Genomic DNA, 15,409 nt, shown 5'->3' on the forward strand with positions numbered 1-15,409 from the left:
CCCTCCCCCCTCCCCTCCCTTGTCCTCCATCCCTCCTGTCCTCCGTCCCTCTCCTCTAACGTTTGCAGCGTTCTCATTCTGTCCCTGTGTGTCTCTATGGTAACATGTCTCTAAGGTTCAGGTCAGTGCGTCTCACTCCTCATGTTAACCTCCTAAATGCAGATGTGTGTGTGTTGGTTTTTGTCCTTGTGTCTCTTAGTGATGTTCATGTCTGTACAGTCGTTCCTGTGTCTTTAACTTTAGAGGGGTTTTTAGTTTTTTTTAACACCGTCTTGCCGTTTGTATTTATTTGCTCCACATGACCAGATTCCTTTTTTGACGACCAGTATCTGTTTTGGCATCTCTGTTCGCAGGCTAACGGAAGTGCTAAAAGAGTGGGAGGGGATCATAAAACCACTTCCCCCGCTACTCCCGTCTCTAAAATCCCCGCTTTTTATCCGGGCGCCACTAAAGGCGGCGCCCAGTCCGCTCAAAGCTCAGATGCTACTAACCCTATTAACCCTTCCTCCTCTCTGACAAAGTCCTCCATCCCGTCCCCTCACGCACCTCGCTCCGGTTCTGCACCCTCCCCCTCCTCCTCTTCCTCCCACATCCCCTCCCTGTCTAACGGATCCCTCAAACTCCCCGCACCCTCACAGCACACAGGTAAAGCTCTCTCGTTTTCTACGCAGACCCCGAACGGTCGAGTGCACTCCTCCTCCTCTTCATTCTCCTCCTCCTCCTCCTCCTCCTCCTCCCCCTCCCCTCTGTCGCCCACCCCTGTGGGCCCAGGCGGAAAGAGCGTCCGCACCATACACACCCCCAGCTTCACCAGCTACAGGTCCCACAACGGCGGCAGCAGCGGCGGCAGCAGCAACAAATCCTGCATCCCAACAGCCACAGCGGCTAAGGACGCTATGTAGCCCCCCCGGCCCCCCCAGGCCTCCACGTGCTCGTGTTTTAATGTGTGCAGATTTGTTTTGTAGATGAATTTTCCTCTCTTTGTGTCTTTTGTAATGGTTTTAAGCGATGCACTCCCTCACTTGCGTGTTTATTAGACACTGGCATTCTCTCACCGACGCTTTTATCCCTTTTATCCCTTTTTTTTCCAGTCGCATTTTGGATCACGTTTTTGCTGAATTTGACTTTGGATTTGATTATTTCTGGAGCATGTAACAGACGTACCGATGTAAAATAATAAAAAAAGTATATAAAATGGAACTAATGACGTTCAGTTTCACCGCTGTGTAGTTGAAGTGGGAAGCTCTCACGCTGTGGAAAGTATATTTTTCTGGTTAACTCACAAAGACCCTGTAAAGAAAAACTCTGTGTTTTATTTTTCAAAGCAGAAATCAGACCATGTATATTTTAATCTTCTATATTTCTTACGTTGTCGAGACATTTGACACAACCCCTTGTAAATGCCTTTTACGAACGTATACACGACGTACACATTTACAAACCGAGCTCGATCTCTTCACGGTTACTGTCATACGAACTGCCGCCATCGAGTTAAACTGGTTTCACCATTTCTACTCGGTTTCATTTTGACGTGCATATCTGCCAAAGTTGCGTGTACAGTAGCTCAGGCTTGTCCCAGTCATGAGAGTTTAGGGGGAATTTTACACACGCACACACTCATGATCTCAGCGGTTAAACTCATGGTTTGTGTTTGTTAACATTTAGAACTGTCTGAAATGTAAAACTCTACTAAAAACAAAGCAAGAAATGAGTTCTACGACGTGTACATAGATGCTTCTAATGAGAAAGTGAGTAGTTTTGTTAACATACCAAAGTTTATTTGTATGCATGCCTTTCAAATACTTTAGGAGCGTGGTGTAAAAAAGAGAAATATGTTTGCACAGATAGATTTTTTTTGTAAATATTTGTTTTTTTTTCCTTTCATTTTGTAAAGCTTTAAAGCAGACTATTAAAAAAAAAAAAGCAATGTGATAAAGACGAAACTGTGTTGGAGTAGCGACAATAAAGACATGCATGCTTGTAATGCATCGAGCTGGAATGATTTCATCTTCTGTTTGTGAGAGAGGCTTCGTGTGTGTGTGTGTGTGTGTGTGTGTGTGTGTGTGTGTGTGTGTGTGTGTGTGTGTGTGTGTGTGTGTGTGTGTGTGTGTGTGTGTGTGTGTGTGTGTGTGTGTGTGTGTGTGTGTGTGTGTGTGTGTGTGTGTGTGTGTGTGTGTGAGAGCACAGACAGAGCAGCAGTCTCCTGTGTCATTGCAGCTGTAGACACAGACTAGAAACAAACACAATCCTGCTTCTCTACGATCACAGGTAAGCAATATGATTGATAACTTGACATAATTTTACATTTTAGAACCATATTTTGTAAATCTATACATACAGTACATTATATCCTGTTATGGATTCAGTTGTTTTCAAACATAAACCTGTAATGCTTAAACAGTAGATTGTGCTTTTGCAAGAAGCTTTGACAAATTATTTAACCATTTAAACTTATTAAATGTGCTTTTTGAATTTGTAGAAAATGTATTTAATGACTTCGACAGGGGTTTTTATTTTTAAAATCTTTAAAACAAGTTGCTCCTGCTGCAGAACAAAAATATTTCATATTTTATTAAGTTATATTTTATTTAATTCAACAATATAATGAATTCAAAAATAACATGGTTAATAACTTCTAACCAATGTACATTTAGTGGAAGTAACTTGCATTATATTACAAATGAAGAAGCTGTCTGCGGTGTTATCACCTTACTCATCCAACAACATTTATGTTCCCTAACATGTAGGCAACTTCCGTTTTCACACCTCAAGATCTGACAGCTGATTGTCATACACATTGTGCGGGACTTGGGTTGTTGTCACATGGTTTGTGGAATAGGCAAAGATCTAAGCAACTTGGCTGGCTGTCAGCATCAATGGTTATGTATGTGTGTGTGTGTGTGTGTGTGTGTGTGCTACCCTAGGCCGCTCCTCCACACAACTATGAACATCTCTGACCAGGAGGAACGACACCTCCAGCAAGAGAACATTTGGTTTGCTACATTTTACACCGTGGTCTTCGTGCTCGCCGTGCCTGGGAACACCTTGGCGCTGTGGGCCTTCAGTCACCAGACAAGCTCCTCCCCATTCAAGGTTTTCCTGTGGAACCTCTCCATCGCCGACATCTCTTACGTCCTCATCTTACCCATGCGCATCACTTACCACCTGTTAGGCAGCCACTGGCCCTTTGGGGACATCCTGTGTCGACTAGCAGGGTTCCTCTTTTACATGAACATGTACTGCAGCCTCTACCTAATGAGCTTCATCAGCCTTGACAGACTCTTGGCTGTGGTTCTACCTGTCAAGTCTCAGTCGGTTAGGAAGGCTGTGTATGCAAAAGTGGTTGTAGGGATCCTATGGTTGACTCTTATTGTGCCAATGAGTCCTTTACTGTTCAGTCCTAAGAGTGAAACAAACTCCAGCATGACGAACACGTGCAGTCAGCTGTATTTGGAGAAGCCAACTTACAAAGCTTTGGTTTCCAATCTCGTGGCTTTTGTCATTCCTCTTACCATCATAGTGGTTTCTTACGTAATGATTCTGTGGAAACTACAGACTGTAAAGCAAACCAAGGAACATCCAGTGAAGGACAAAGCCATAAAGATGATCATTTTGATACTAGTGATCTTCCTGTTTGCCTTTGTGCCGTACCACGTGAGCAGAGTGATCTACATCCAGAGAAACAGTCACAGTCACATGACCGAGCTGCTCAGGAGAATGAATCGGATCACTTCTTCACTGACCTGTGTTAGCAGTGTCCTGGATCCTGTCATGTACTTCTTCCTCAATCAGGCTTACAGGGACAGATTGATGCAGTTATGTTGTAAAAAGAGAGGACAAAGTCGGTATGTAGGATCAGATTAAAGAGCTCTGATTTGGTGTGAGCTGTGTGAAAGTGTAAAAGGAGACTGGAAATCCTTGAAAATGCTATTATTTGAATGTGTTTTTTTGTAATTGTACTTAATTTTCACAATAAATTGCCAAGTGGTTGAAGTATGTGCTTTAAGACTAGAAATGACTTTGTCCAAATGCTGAAGAAGTGCCGGAAAAATGTTTGAAAGGTTTCTGTACCTGAAAATATGAAGAAGTTACAAGGACACGGAAGTATGAAGAAGTATGAAGGCCTGGAGGAAGTATGAATGTATTTTAATAGGGAATAGCTGAAAACAGGAGAATGTTTGGGGTCGTTCGGGGGCGACGTAGAGCTTTGAGGGGAACATTCTTCCCCACCTACTATGGTGGTAGATGAGGGTGAGAGTAAAGGCTGAAGCTTGGGTTAGAGCAGTGGTTCCCAAACTTTTTCTTTCGCGCCCCCCTTTTATTGATCAGAAGTTTTTCCACGTGGTCCGTGCCATTCCCGGCGCAAGAAGGACACAATTAGGAGAAAAGGACAGAATGTGTCTCAGTTGTGTGTGTGTGTGTGTGTGTGTGTTGATTAAAAATCATTTCCAGCTTGGCACAGCCGAACAGCTGACGGTGATCTACCTGTGTGGACCAAACCACACTCAGCACATTCACATACAAACATAAACCTTAGCCTCCTATACAAACACAAATGTGCAACATGAGGCAAGAAAAGACCAACAAAAGCCACCATATATATATATATGTATATATATATATATATAGATGTAGGGTTTTATATGTAGATTGCCAATATGACTTCCTTTAAAAAGAAACAAAGCCTTCAAAATTAAAGATGTCCCCTGCCCTCAGTCAGTCATGGTTTAACCCGGGTTTATAAAGTTCACCTGGACTGCTGCCTCTTTGTTTCCACTCAGGGAGATGACAGCAGCAGGTAGGAACCATGCACCTCTGATGGAGCTCATTTGGAGGGAGTTTGGTGGTCTTTTCTTTACATTTACACACACTCACACTCACACTCACGCTCACGCTCACGCTCACGCTCTGTGTGTGTGTGTGTGTGTGTGTGTGTGTGTGTGTGTGTGTGTGTGTGTGTGTGTGTGTGTGTGTGTGTGTGTGTGTGTGTGTGTGTGTGTGTGTGTGTGTGTGTGTGTGTGTGTGTGTGTGTGTGTGTGTGAGTGAGTGGAACATGTATCTGTGTTTGTTATTTTCAGTACTGTTTTCCATCTGCGAGAGCCCGTGAGTTCTCACTTTGCGAAGGACACCTGATCGTTTATGCTTTAACTTTAAATGCTGCATGTTGTCTTTGTTTAAGATTTAAGATACTTTTACTGTCATATTACATGCAATTCACGATCAAATCATACGAAATTGAAATTTGTCTTGCACTCTTGTAACTTGTATCTGTGTTATTTATGCTGTTTCAAATGCTGCACGTTTGCTTTGTGTTCATGCCTCAGTTTATTGACTCAGTTTCATTTTGACGTGCATATCTGCCAAAGTTGCGTGTACAGTAGCTCAGGCTTGTCCCAGTCATGAGAGTTTAGGGGGAATTTTACACACGCACACACTCATGATCTCAGCGGTTAAACTCATGGTTTGTGTTTGTTAACATTTAGAACTGTCTGAAATGTAAAACTCTACTAAAAACAAAGCAAGAAATGAGTTCTACGACGTGTACATAGATGCTTCTAATGAGAAAGTGAGTAGTTTTGTTAACATACCAAAGTTTATTTGTATGCATGCCTTTCAAATACTTTAGGAGCGTGGTGTAAAAAAGAGAAATATGTTTGCACAGATAGATTTTTTTTGTAAATATTTGTTTTTTTTTCCTTTCATTTTGTAAAGCTTTAAAGCAGACTATTAAAAAAAAAGAAGCAATGTGATAAAGACGAAACTGTGTTGGAGTAGCGACAATAAAGACATGCATGCTTGTAATGCATCGAGCTGGAATGATTTCATCTTCTGTTTGTGAGAGAGGCTTCGTGTGTGTGTGTGTGTGTGTGTGTGTGTGTGTGTGTGTGTGTGTGTGTGTGTGTGTGTGTGTGTGTGTGTGTGTGTGTGTGTGTGTGTGTGTGTGTGTGTGTGTGTGTGTGTGTGTGTGTGTGTGTGTGTGTGTGTGTGTGTGTGTGTGTGTGTGTGTGTGTGTGTGTGAGAACAGACAGAGCAGCAGTCTCCTGTGTCATTGCAGCTGTAGACACAGACTAGAAACAAACACAATCCTGCTTCTCTACGATCACAGGTAAGCAATATGATTGATAACTTGACATAATTTTACATTTTAGAACCATATTTTGTAAATCTATACATACAGTACATTATATCCTGTTATGGATTCAGTTGTTTTCAAACATAAACCTGTAATGCTTAAACAGTAGATTGTGCTTTTGCAAGAAGCTTTGACAAATTATTTAACCATTTAAACTTATTAAATGTGCTTTTTGAATTTGTAGAAAATGTATTTAATGACTTCGACAGGGGTTTTTATTTTTAAAATCTTTAAAACAAGTTGCTCCTGCTGCAGAACAAAAATATTTCATATTTTATTAAGTTATATTTTATTTAATTCAACAATATAATGAATTCAAAAATAACATGGTTAATAACTTCTAACCAATGTACATTTAGTGGAAGTAACTTGCATTATATTACAAATGAAGAAGCTGTCTGCGGTGTTATCACCTTACTCATCCAACAACATTTATGTTCCCTAACATGTAGGCAACTTCCGTTTTCACACCTCAAGATCTGACAGCTGATTGTCATACACATTGTGCGGGACTTGGGTTGTTGTCACATGGTTTGTGGAATAGGCAAAGATCTAAGCAACTTGGCTGGCTGTCAGCATCAATGGTTATGTATGTGTGTGTGTGTGTGTGTGTGTGTGTGCTACCCTAGGCCGCTCCTCCACACAACTATGAACATCTCTGACCAGGAGGAACGACACCTCCAGCAAGAGAACATTTGGTTTGCTACATTTTACACCGTGGTCTTCGTGCTCGCCGTGCCTGGGAACACCTTGGCGCTGTGGGCCTTCAGTCACCAGACAAGCTCCTCCCCATTCAAGGTTTTCCTGTGGAACCTCTCCATCGCCGACATCTCTTACGTCCTCATCTTACCCATGCGCATCACTTACCACCTGTTAGGCAGCCACTGGCCCTTTGGGGACATCCTGTGTCGACTAGCAGGGTTCCTCTTTTACATGAACATGTACTGCAGCCTCTACCTAATGAGCTTCATCAGCCTTGACAGACTCTTGGCTGTGGTTCTACCTGTCAAGTCTCAGTCGGTTAGGAAGGCTGTGTATGCAAAAGTGGTTGTAGGGATCCTATGGTTGACTCTTATTGTGCCAATGAGTCCTTTACTGTTCAGTCCTAAGAGTGAAACAAACTCCAGCATGACGAACACGTGCAGTCAGCTGTATTTGGAGAAGCCAACTTACAAAGCTTTGGTTTCCAATCTCGTGGCTTTTGTCATTCCTCTTACCATCATAGTGGTTTCTTACGTAATGATTCTGTGGAAACTACAGACTGTAAAGCAAACCAAGGAACATCCAGTGAAGGACAAAGCCATAAAGATGATCATTTTGATACTAGTGATCTTCCTGTTTGCCTTTGTGCCGTACCACGTGAGCAGAGTGATCTACATCCAGAGAAACAGTCACAGTCACATGACCGAGCTGCTCAGGAGAATGAATCGGATCACTTCTTCACTGACCTGTGTTAGCAGTGTCCTGGATCCTGTCATGTACTTCTTCCTCAATCAGGCTTACAGGGACAGATTGATGCAGTTATGTTGTAAAAAGAGAGGACAAAGTCGGTATGTAGGATCAGATTAAAGAGCTCTGATTTGGTGTGAACTGTGTGAAAGTGTAAAAGGAGACTGGAAATCCTTGAAAATGCTATTATTTGAATGTGTTTTTTTGTAATTGTACTTAATTTTCACAATAAATTGCCATGTGGTTGAAGTATGTGCTTTAAGACTAGAAATGACTTTGTCCAAATGCTGAAGAAGTGCCGGAAAAATGTTTGAAAGGTTTCTGTACCTGAAAATATGAAGAAGTTACAAGGACACGGAAGTATGAAGAAGTATGAAGGCCTGGAGGAAATATGAATGTATTTTAATAGGGAATAGCTGAAAACAGGAGAATGTTTGGGGCCGTTCGGGGGCGACGTAGAGCTTTGAGGGGAACATTCTTCCCCACCTACTATGGTGGTAGATGAGGGTGAGAGTAAAGGCTGAAGCTTGGGTTAGAGCAGTGGTTCCCAAACTTTTTCTTTCGCGCCCCCCTTTTATTGATCAGAAGTTTTTCACGTGGTCCGTGCCATTCCCGGCGCAAGAAGGAACACAATTAGGAGAAAAGGACAGAATGTGTCTCAGTTGTGTGTGTGTGTGTGTGTGTGTGTTGATTAAAAATCATTTCCAGCTTGGCACAGCCGAACAGCTGACGGTGATCTACCTGTGTGGACCAAACCACACTCAGCACATTCACATACAAACATAAACCTTAGCCTCCTATACAAACACAAATGTGCAACATGAGGCAAGAAAAGACCAACAAAAGCCACCATATATATATATATGTATATATATATATATATAGATGTAGGGTTTTATATGTAGATTGCCAATATGACTTCCTTTAAAAAGAAACAAAGCCTTCAAAATTAAAGATGTCCCCTGCCCTCAGTCAGTCATGGTTTAACCCGGGTTTATAAAGTTCACCTGGACTGCTGCCTCTTTGTTTCCACTCAGGGAGATGACAGCAGCAGGTAGGAACCATGCACCTCTGATGGAGCTCATTTGGAGGGAGTTTGGTTGTCTTTTCTTTACATTTACACACACTCACACTCTGCTCTGTGTGTGTGTGTGTGTGTGTGTGTGTGTGTGTGTGTGTGTGTGTGTGTGTGTGTGTGTGTGTGTGTGTGTGTGTGTGTGTGTGTGTGAGTGTGAGTGGAACATGTATCTGTGGTTGTTATTTTCAGTACTGTTTTCCATCTGCGAGAGCCCGTGAGTTCTCACTTCGCGAAGGACACCTGAGCCTTTATGCTTTAACTTTAAATGCTGCATGTTGTCTTTGTTTAAGATTTAAGATACTTTTACTGTCATATTACATGCAATTCACGATCAAATCACACGCAATTGAAATTTGTCTTGCACTCTTGTAACTTGTATCTGTGTTATTTATGCTGTTTCAAATGCTGCACGTTTGCTTTGTGTTCATGCCTCAGTTTATTGAACATATGAAGGATTTCACTTGACAATTTTTTACAGGACATTATATTGCAATTTTACTCGGAACTTCCACATTTGCTCATCACAAGCAAACTTCTGAAGGTTTGTGGGGAAGCAACCTGCCTCATGTCTCCAGTGCGGGGCGCTGTAGCAACCACACACTCCTGCGGTGTAATATTGTAACACATCAATGGAAGTGGAACTCCTGTTGGGAGTCTTCGGTTTTTACTACATCCTCCTTCAAACTCTCTGACCGCTTCATAGGCTGTGCAGACTCACTATACATCGGATATTCATGAAGTGATTCAACTCAGACAAGTAGAAGTCCAAAACAACAAATGTATCCTGTAATCTTGCTCAGTAAAATGCCAGCTGGCTGAGGCTTTATGTTCCATGAGCGCCACTGGGAGATAAAGCTGAGAGCTCTTCTCTCTCTATTGTTGTGTGATTGAAATTCAAGCATTTTCCAGGATTTCCGGCACTCGTACGAACCCTGCTCATCTGCAACCTGATGTAGGGAGACATCTAGTGGCCAAAAGGCAGGACTTCAATACCTAGGAAAACTTTGTTGGCAGTCACACATTGTGATCAGAAAAACCTATAACTTATTATACTTCTATAATCAATGGCACATAATTAAATTTCAAATGTTTGCGGTCTGAAGAGTTATTTCTGGCTCAAATTCATTATGTATTGAAGTTTTACTTAGCTCATTCATTTGATTGCATCGTCAGCTTTCATATCCGAGCAAAAAGAGACGTCCCAAAATTTTGATTGCGACCATTGTGTCCTCTCGTGCCCCGAGATCATTAATAAATCCGCTCAGTTGTGTCTTGTAATGTTATAAAGGTTTGACAGCGGTATTTGGTCGCCATTTTGTAATTTCCAAGCTAGACAGCAGGGGGCGGCAGAACACGCGGCGCCTCTAGTTGCCGTTCTTAATTATGCGCCAGCTCGCCTCTGATTGGTCCAGCGCCGTTATTGTAATGACAAACACGGCGGAGAGGAGATGACGGGGACGGAGTGATGAATTGACGCGAAGACTGGAAGAGGAGAAGAGTGTTGACGAGTTGGAAAGTATCTCTCTGCTCCCGAGGAGAACATTTACTGCTGTGGAGGAAGAATGGACTGCAGGTATGACGATCTGATGCGTTCAGGGGCTGGCTGGTGGTATTTAACACAGGAATGTTAGACATTTTAAGGTGATTAAGCGCTGAGCCTCCAGATTTGGTGATAAATGTAGAAAATGTTGCCATTTGTCTAAATACAGACTGACTCAGAGAAGCAGATGAGTTTATTATTGCGTGATTGTTTTTGTTTTTAATTGTTCATAGTCATTAGTTTTTCTTAATGATAATGAACCGTGATGTAAGAATTATTAATTAGTTTTATTTTACGGGGACCATATAGGGAATGTAACAGATTTAATGTAGAAAAGGCTTTGTTAATTTGCAGTCCTTGTCCCTGGAAAGGCTTGAAAAGAGGAAACATCAAAGCCATGTGAAATGTATGCACATAATTGTAGTTAAAATCCATTGTAATTCATTTAAGGGTCTTTTTTTTATCTTTCTTCCCTTTGTGGAAATATCAACTCTGTACACAGGTGCAACAATATTACATCAGTGCTTAAATACAAATTCAAAATCAGACTTTTGGCAATGAAAAGCTGGTTCAATATGAGATTTTTGTGTGTGTTGTACAGAAACATGTGCTGTAACCGTTGGTCATCTGAGGAGCGATTAGAGGGGAAAACGGTGATCATCACAGGAGCCAACACAGGCATCGGCAAAGAGACGGCCAAAGACTTGGCTGGGAGAGGTAAAGCAAAGTAAAGGAGTGGTGTTTGATCGAGTCAGACGGTTTGTTTGCTCTCCTTTGTGCTTACGTTTGCACAAACAAATGTTGAAAGTGTGACAGGCACATTCCTTGTTTTTCCATGGACTTAAGCATTCCTAATGCTTGGGTGATTTAATGCATGAGTGAGTGTGATCTTTAACTCTGGCCTCTGTCCTTTAGCCCCCCACCATAGAATCCAAATGTAATCCGACTTAATCTCTAAATCCATGTGTATCGATAAACCTTGAATTAATTTGAATTTGACTGCATAAACCAACTTCATAACCCAGGGTCGGGGAGGAAAGAGGAAAGAAATGTGAAGATGTGAAAAACAAAATGATAATCTCGCTTAACACTTGACCCAGTCCAAATGAAAGACAAACAGATCGGGCATGCAGGGGACAGAGGGAGCTTTTGTGAGGGTCTGCTCCCCACCACAGCCAGACGGGACACAAAAGAGAGATGGAGGGGCTGGGGGGTGCCCAGTGACACGCACACGCGCACACACACACACACACACAGAGACAGAGCGAGAGAATATGAAAAGTGGTTCTGCATACATCAGTCTGTTGATTCCTCTGCATTTGAAAAGCTCAGCATGGCAGCTGCCTCCTCTTTAAGAGCAGTGTGTGTGTGTGTGTGTCTGAATTAACATGAACACACACTTTGCTTTTTTCATTTTTTTCCAATGGAAAGATGGACAGTTATAAAGTAACTGAAAGAACACATTTCATCTCGTCTAACTATCTTTGCCTCATCAGTCCCATAAGATACAAAGACATCAATAAACAAAGTAATGGAAGAAGAACCAAAGTGAAACGCCTGAAGGAACAAAGTGATCCACAGTACCAGAGGAAAATAATGAGGCTGTGTTCAGTGACTCTGGAGAACATAATGGTGATATACGGCCTCACCTTTCAGTTAATGGGATTATGTAATAAGATGATGACAACATAATTAGATTAGAGAGGATTCATAAGGGAAAACATCGCCTCCGCGCTCTCCGTCTACCAGGAAAGCAAACCGGATTCATAGCCTTGATGTCCTGCACAGGCACACACACGCACACACACACACAAGCGTCTGCTGACAGTCAAACCATACAAACCAAGTGTTTTCTGTTTATAATATTTGTAACGATCACATGGACTGGTCCCGTTCAATCCTCAATTCCTTTTTGACTGTTGTTTCAGTAAAATGAAATTGGCTTCAAGGGGAATGTGGGAACAATGGAGTGTTCCCATGTGGGAACGGAGGGAGAGAAACAAAGACACTTTGACAGGATACAGACGCTACACTCCCACCCATTAATGGTGCTCTTCTCTCATAATTGTGTGTGTGTGTGTGTGAGAGAAATGACCCTTTCTGGGTCATTTCCGTCACAGGCAAATGAGAGTGACACAGCTGAGAGGATTGTGTGTTCACATGAATGATGTGAACGTTGAACTTGTTGTTAGTTAGAAAGATGTTCAGGCCGTAAAGGAAACGCCACACTTTCATTTCAGTTGCGCCATTTGCATTCATGGTGTTACTTGTGATCTTTAATGGTCGGGGTTTCAGGTGCACGCATCATCATGGCGTGCAGAGACCTGGAGAGAGCGGCCGAGGCCAGGACGGAAATTTTGGAAGAAACGGGAAACGAGAACGTGGTCATCCGGAAACTGGACCTGTCTGACACCAAGTCCATCCGAGCGTTCGCTGAAATCATAAACAAAGGTGCGGCACCCGCCCGCGTGCTGTTCCCCGGTGATGTCATGCTGCAAAACGGAATTCAGTGTATTATGAGGATTCTGTGCATTCTTATCTCTTCCTCATCTTTGTGTGTTTGTGTTCCGTTTTCCATTTAGAGGAGAAACGAGTGAATATCCTGATCAACAATGCAGGCATCATGATGTGTCCCCACTCAAAGACCGCTGATGGCTTTGAGATGCAGTTAGGGGTTAACCATTTAGGTAAGTGTACGTGCGCATGTACGACCATGTTTTCAACCTAGAATGTTGCCCGTAATTTCACCTCAGCACGTGGATGGGCACACGTGGGACACACACACACACACACGCAAACACACACATCCTTTAACATGCTTGTGCTTAAAATAACAATAGGATCTGGTTTATGTCAACAGTGGGGCAGGAAACGGAGAACAATGGAGAATAAATTCAAACAAGAGCCTGACATGTCCATGTGAAGAAATATTTACACACTATTTAACATTATTTATTGTAACATTTCCTGATTTTGAACTTCAGTGATCAATCATTTTCATCAGGTCACTTCCTGTTAACGTACCTGCTGCTGGACCTCATCAAGCGCTCGGCTCCGGCCCGAGTCGTTGTCGTGGCGTCGGTGGCCCACACCTGGACTGGGCTGCGACTGGACGACATCAACAGCGAGATGAGTTACGACCCCATGAAGGCCTACGGACAGAGCAAGCTCGCTAACGTTCTCTTTGCACGCTCGCTCGCCAAACTGATGGAAGGTGAGAGGGTCCAAGCTCCAAAGATGAAAGAATATTACACTAAAGACTTACTGTATGAATGTGAACATGAACACGTGCTTACTTGCCGTGTGTGTGTGTGTTGCAGGTACGGGGGTGAGTGTGTTCTCCCTGCACCCAGGGGTGGTGCAGTCTGACCTGTGGAGGCACCAGCACCAGTGTATCCAGGTGGCTGTGAAGATCTTCCGGATTTTCACCAAGACCACCGTTGAAGGGGCTCAGACCACCATCTACTGTGCAGTGGAGCCGGGCCTGGAGAGCCAGACTGGAGGCTACTTCAGGTACATCACGGAAACTAATTTCCTGACTCGTGAACGATTTGCTTTGCTGGTTTCCGGAATTTCTTTGAAGCTTTTTCTTTGTTTACTTCCTCTGTCATTATTGGCACTTTGCTGCCACCAACTGGGATTGATTATAGCTTATTCTGTGTGTTGTGTGTGTGTGTGTGTGTGTGTGTGTGTGTGTGCAGTGACTGTGCTCCTGCAAGGTGCTCCAGAGCCGCTTCTGACGATGACTCGGCCCAGAAACTGTGGGGGATGAGCTGCAACATGTTGGGCATCACCTGGGAGTGACAACAGCAGGCTCACATCAGAGAAAGACGTAGTAAAACACGATTCAACAGCACTTTCAGCACTTTGATACAGCTATTAATATTAACACTGTCAAACTGTATGTTTACCACACACGTCTACATATTACAGCATGGTTGATCTAAAACCTATCAAGATTTATAGTCAAAAGATATTTCTAATAAAAAATATTTTACTGAAAGTCAAAATTACTCAATATCTGTTCCAGAGTATCCAGAGTTTTGCCTTAATCGCAGCGCTGCTCAGTGTCTGGCAGAGTTCCATGAACCTCTCACAGTCTCTTCACAAACACTGAGTGCGACTCGATCATGCAGACAGACGGCAGTGTTGAATATTGTTTGTGTCTTCAGTCTGCGCTCTTACTAAGCGGGGTAATGAGTGCTTGGTTCAGCTGCTCTGGTATCTTGGCTGCAGTGCCCCTTTGTCTGCAGATGGGTTCACTTCAGGCCTTCCTGCTCTTACTGAGTGAAAATAAGCTGGTTTGTGTCTCTGCTTTGCCAAACAACGTCTGCAATGGAGCAGTGAGATTATTTTCTACACCCAGGAGAAGAATTTTGCTCCAGATTTCCATTGAGTCCTCCTTCCAATCAAACCCTGTGATTAATTAAAGCACAATATCTGACAGGAGTTAACTAAACTACAACCAGATTTTGTGGTTTAATTGACATTGTAACCTCACTGATAATGTCTGTCTGATAATATGAAATGAGTTCTTTTCCTCTTTTGTAGAAGTAGCAGAATGTATTGATCAGGACTGCTTAGGGAACTGAAATAGAATTAAAACCTCTGCACCAATCCACGTCTTAACTGTCTTTAATTAATCAATAATTCCATTTAAGGCGGGTTTCAAATGTATTTGAAACCTGAAGACTAAGAGACTTAACTAATACCACCCAATCACAGATTTGATGTAACTTGTTCCATATGGTCCATTTGTCCTATCATTAAAGTAATCAACCAATTAATAGGAGTATTTAGTGCCGTTTATGGTCTGGAACTGCAATGTACAGACCTCCTGTTTTTAAAAGAGCATTATTGGAGTGTGGCGCTTAATTTCCACTTCAGAGAATAACCACAATAGTGCATCATGAGGGGTATTTAAGACTAAAGGAATGTGGTGTGAGTCTTAAAGCTGTGTGTGTGTGTGTGTGTGTGTGTGTGTGTGTGTGTGTGTGTGTGTGTGTGTGTGTGTGTGTGTGTGTGTGTGTGTGTGTGTGTGTGTGTGTGTGTGTGTTAAAGATGGAGTTGTTGGTTTTCATCAAATTAAGCTTCAAGTCTGTTTTCTAGTTAGTTAACTGTACCTAATGAGAGTGAATGTGAAAATGAATGAATGAAGCATTTATGAATATCAATTGTGTTCACTAACAACAAAGCCTCCTTTCATCAG

General features: G+C 42.5%; 4 protein-coding genes across 6 annotated transcripts in view; all 4 read left to right on the plus strand.

The window, feature by feature from the left end:
* kiaa1217 (KIAA1217 ortholog) overlaps nucleotides 1–1,999 on the plus strand; it is a 68,834-nt gene extending 66,835 nt beyond the window's left edge. For all 3 annotated transcript variants that reach the window (XM_076158272.1, XM_076158273.1, XM_076158274.1), the window contains one exon: nucleotides 354–1,999. In XM_076158272.1, coding sequence (XP_076014387.1) covers nucleotides 354–902 — 549 coding nt within the window. In that variant the 3' untranslated portion in view covers nucleotides 903–1,999. The remainder of the gene's footprint in view (nucleotides 1–353) is intronic.
* A 187-nt stretch (nucleotides 2,000–2,186) lies between these two features.
* LOC143006917 (uracil nucleotide/cysteinyl leukotriene receptor-like) lies at nucleotides 2,187–4,009 on the plus strand. The gene is made up of 2 exons (XM_076158276.1): nucleotides 2,187–2,268; nucleotides 2,925–4,009. Exon 2 carries the CDS (start codon nucleotides 2,944–2,946, stop codon nucleotides 3,862–3,864), a length of 921 nt encoding a protein of 306 aa, XP_076014391.1. The 5' UTR covers nucleotides 2,187–2,268; nucleotides 2,925–2,943; the 3' UTR covers nucleotides 3,865–4,009.
* A 2,020-nt stretch (nucleotides 4,010–6,029) lies between these two features.
* LOC143006687 (uracil nucleotide/cysteinyl leukotriene receptor-like) lies at nucleotides 6,030–7,856 on the plus strand. The gene is made up of 2 exons (XM_076157928.1): nucleotides 6,030–6,106; nucleotides 6,763–7,856. Exon 2 carries the CDS (start codon nucleotides 6,782–6,784, stop codon nucleotides 7,700–7,702), a length of 921 nt encoding a protein of 306 aa, XP_076014043.1. The 5' UTR covers nucleotides 6,030–6,106; nucleotides 6,763–6,781; the 3' UTR covers nucleotides 7,703–7,856.
* Nucleotides 7,857–8,810: 954 nt separating this feature from the next.
* Nucleotides 8,811–14,813, plus strand: LOC143006701 (retinol dehydrogenase 12). Its single transcript, XM_076157942.1, has 6 exons — nucleotides 8,811–10,917; nucleotides 12,496–12,651; nucleotides 12,783–12,887; nucleotides 13,205–13,414; nucleotides 13,521–13,713; nucleotides 13,902–14,813. Exons 1-6 carry the CDS (start codon nucleotides 10,758–10,760, stop codon nucleotides 14,002–14,004), a joined length of 927 nt encoding a protein of 308 aa, XP_076014057.1. The 5' UTR covers nucleotides 8,811–10,757; the 3' UTR covers nucleotides 14,005–14,813.
* Nucleotides 14,814–15,409: the final 596 nt, after the last annotated feature.

The sequence above is a fragment of the Genypterus blacodes genome, unplaced genomic scaffold (assembly GCF_046128005.1).
Source record: "Genypterus blacodes isolate CSIRO-AG114 ecotype Tasmania unplaced genomic scaffold, CSIRO-AGI_Gbla_v1 ptg000076l_1, whole genome shotgun sequence".
Lineage (NCBI taxonomy): Eukaryota > Metazoa > Chordata > Actinopteri > Ophidiiformes > Ophidiidae > Genypterus > Genypterus blacodes.

Bases quoted from the DNA above. Each gene is read 5' to 3' on its own strand.
- LOC143006917 (XM_076158276.1), top strand. From the start codon at position 2,944: ATGAACATCTCTGACCAGGAGGAACGACACCTCCAGCAAGAGAACATT.
- LOC143006687 (XM_076157928.1), top strand. From the start codon at position 6,782: ATGAACATCTCTGACCAGGAGGAACGACACCTCCAGCAAGAGAACATT.
- LOC143006701 (XM_076157942.1), top strand. From the start codon at position 10,758: ATGAAAAGCTGGTTCAATATGAGATTTTTGTGTGTGTTGTACAGAAAC. The intron at 12,888-13,204 runs GTAAGTGTACGT...CATTTTCATCAG, and splicing joins GTTAGGGGTTAACCATTTAG to GTCACTTCCTGTTAACGTAC. The intron at 13,415-13,520 runs GTGAGAGGGTCC...TGTGTGTTGCAG, and splicing joins GCTCGCCAAACTGATGGAAG to GTACGGGGGTGAGTGTGTTC.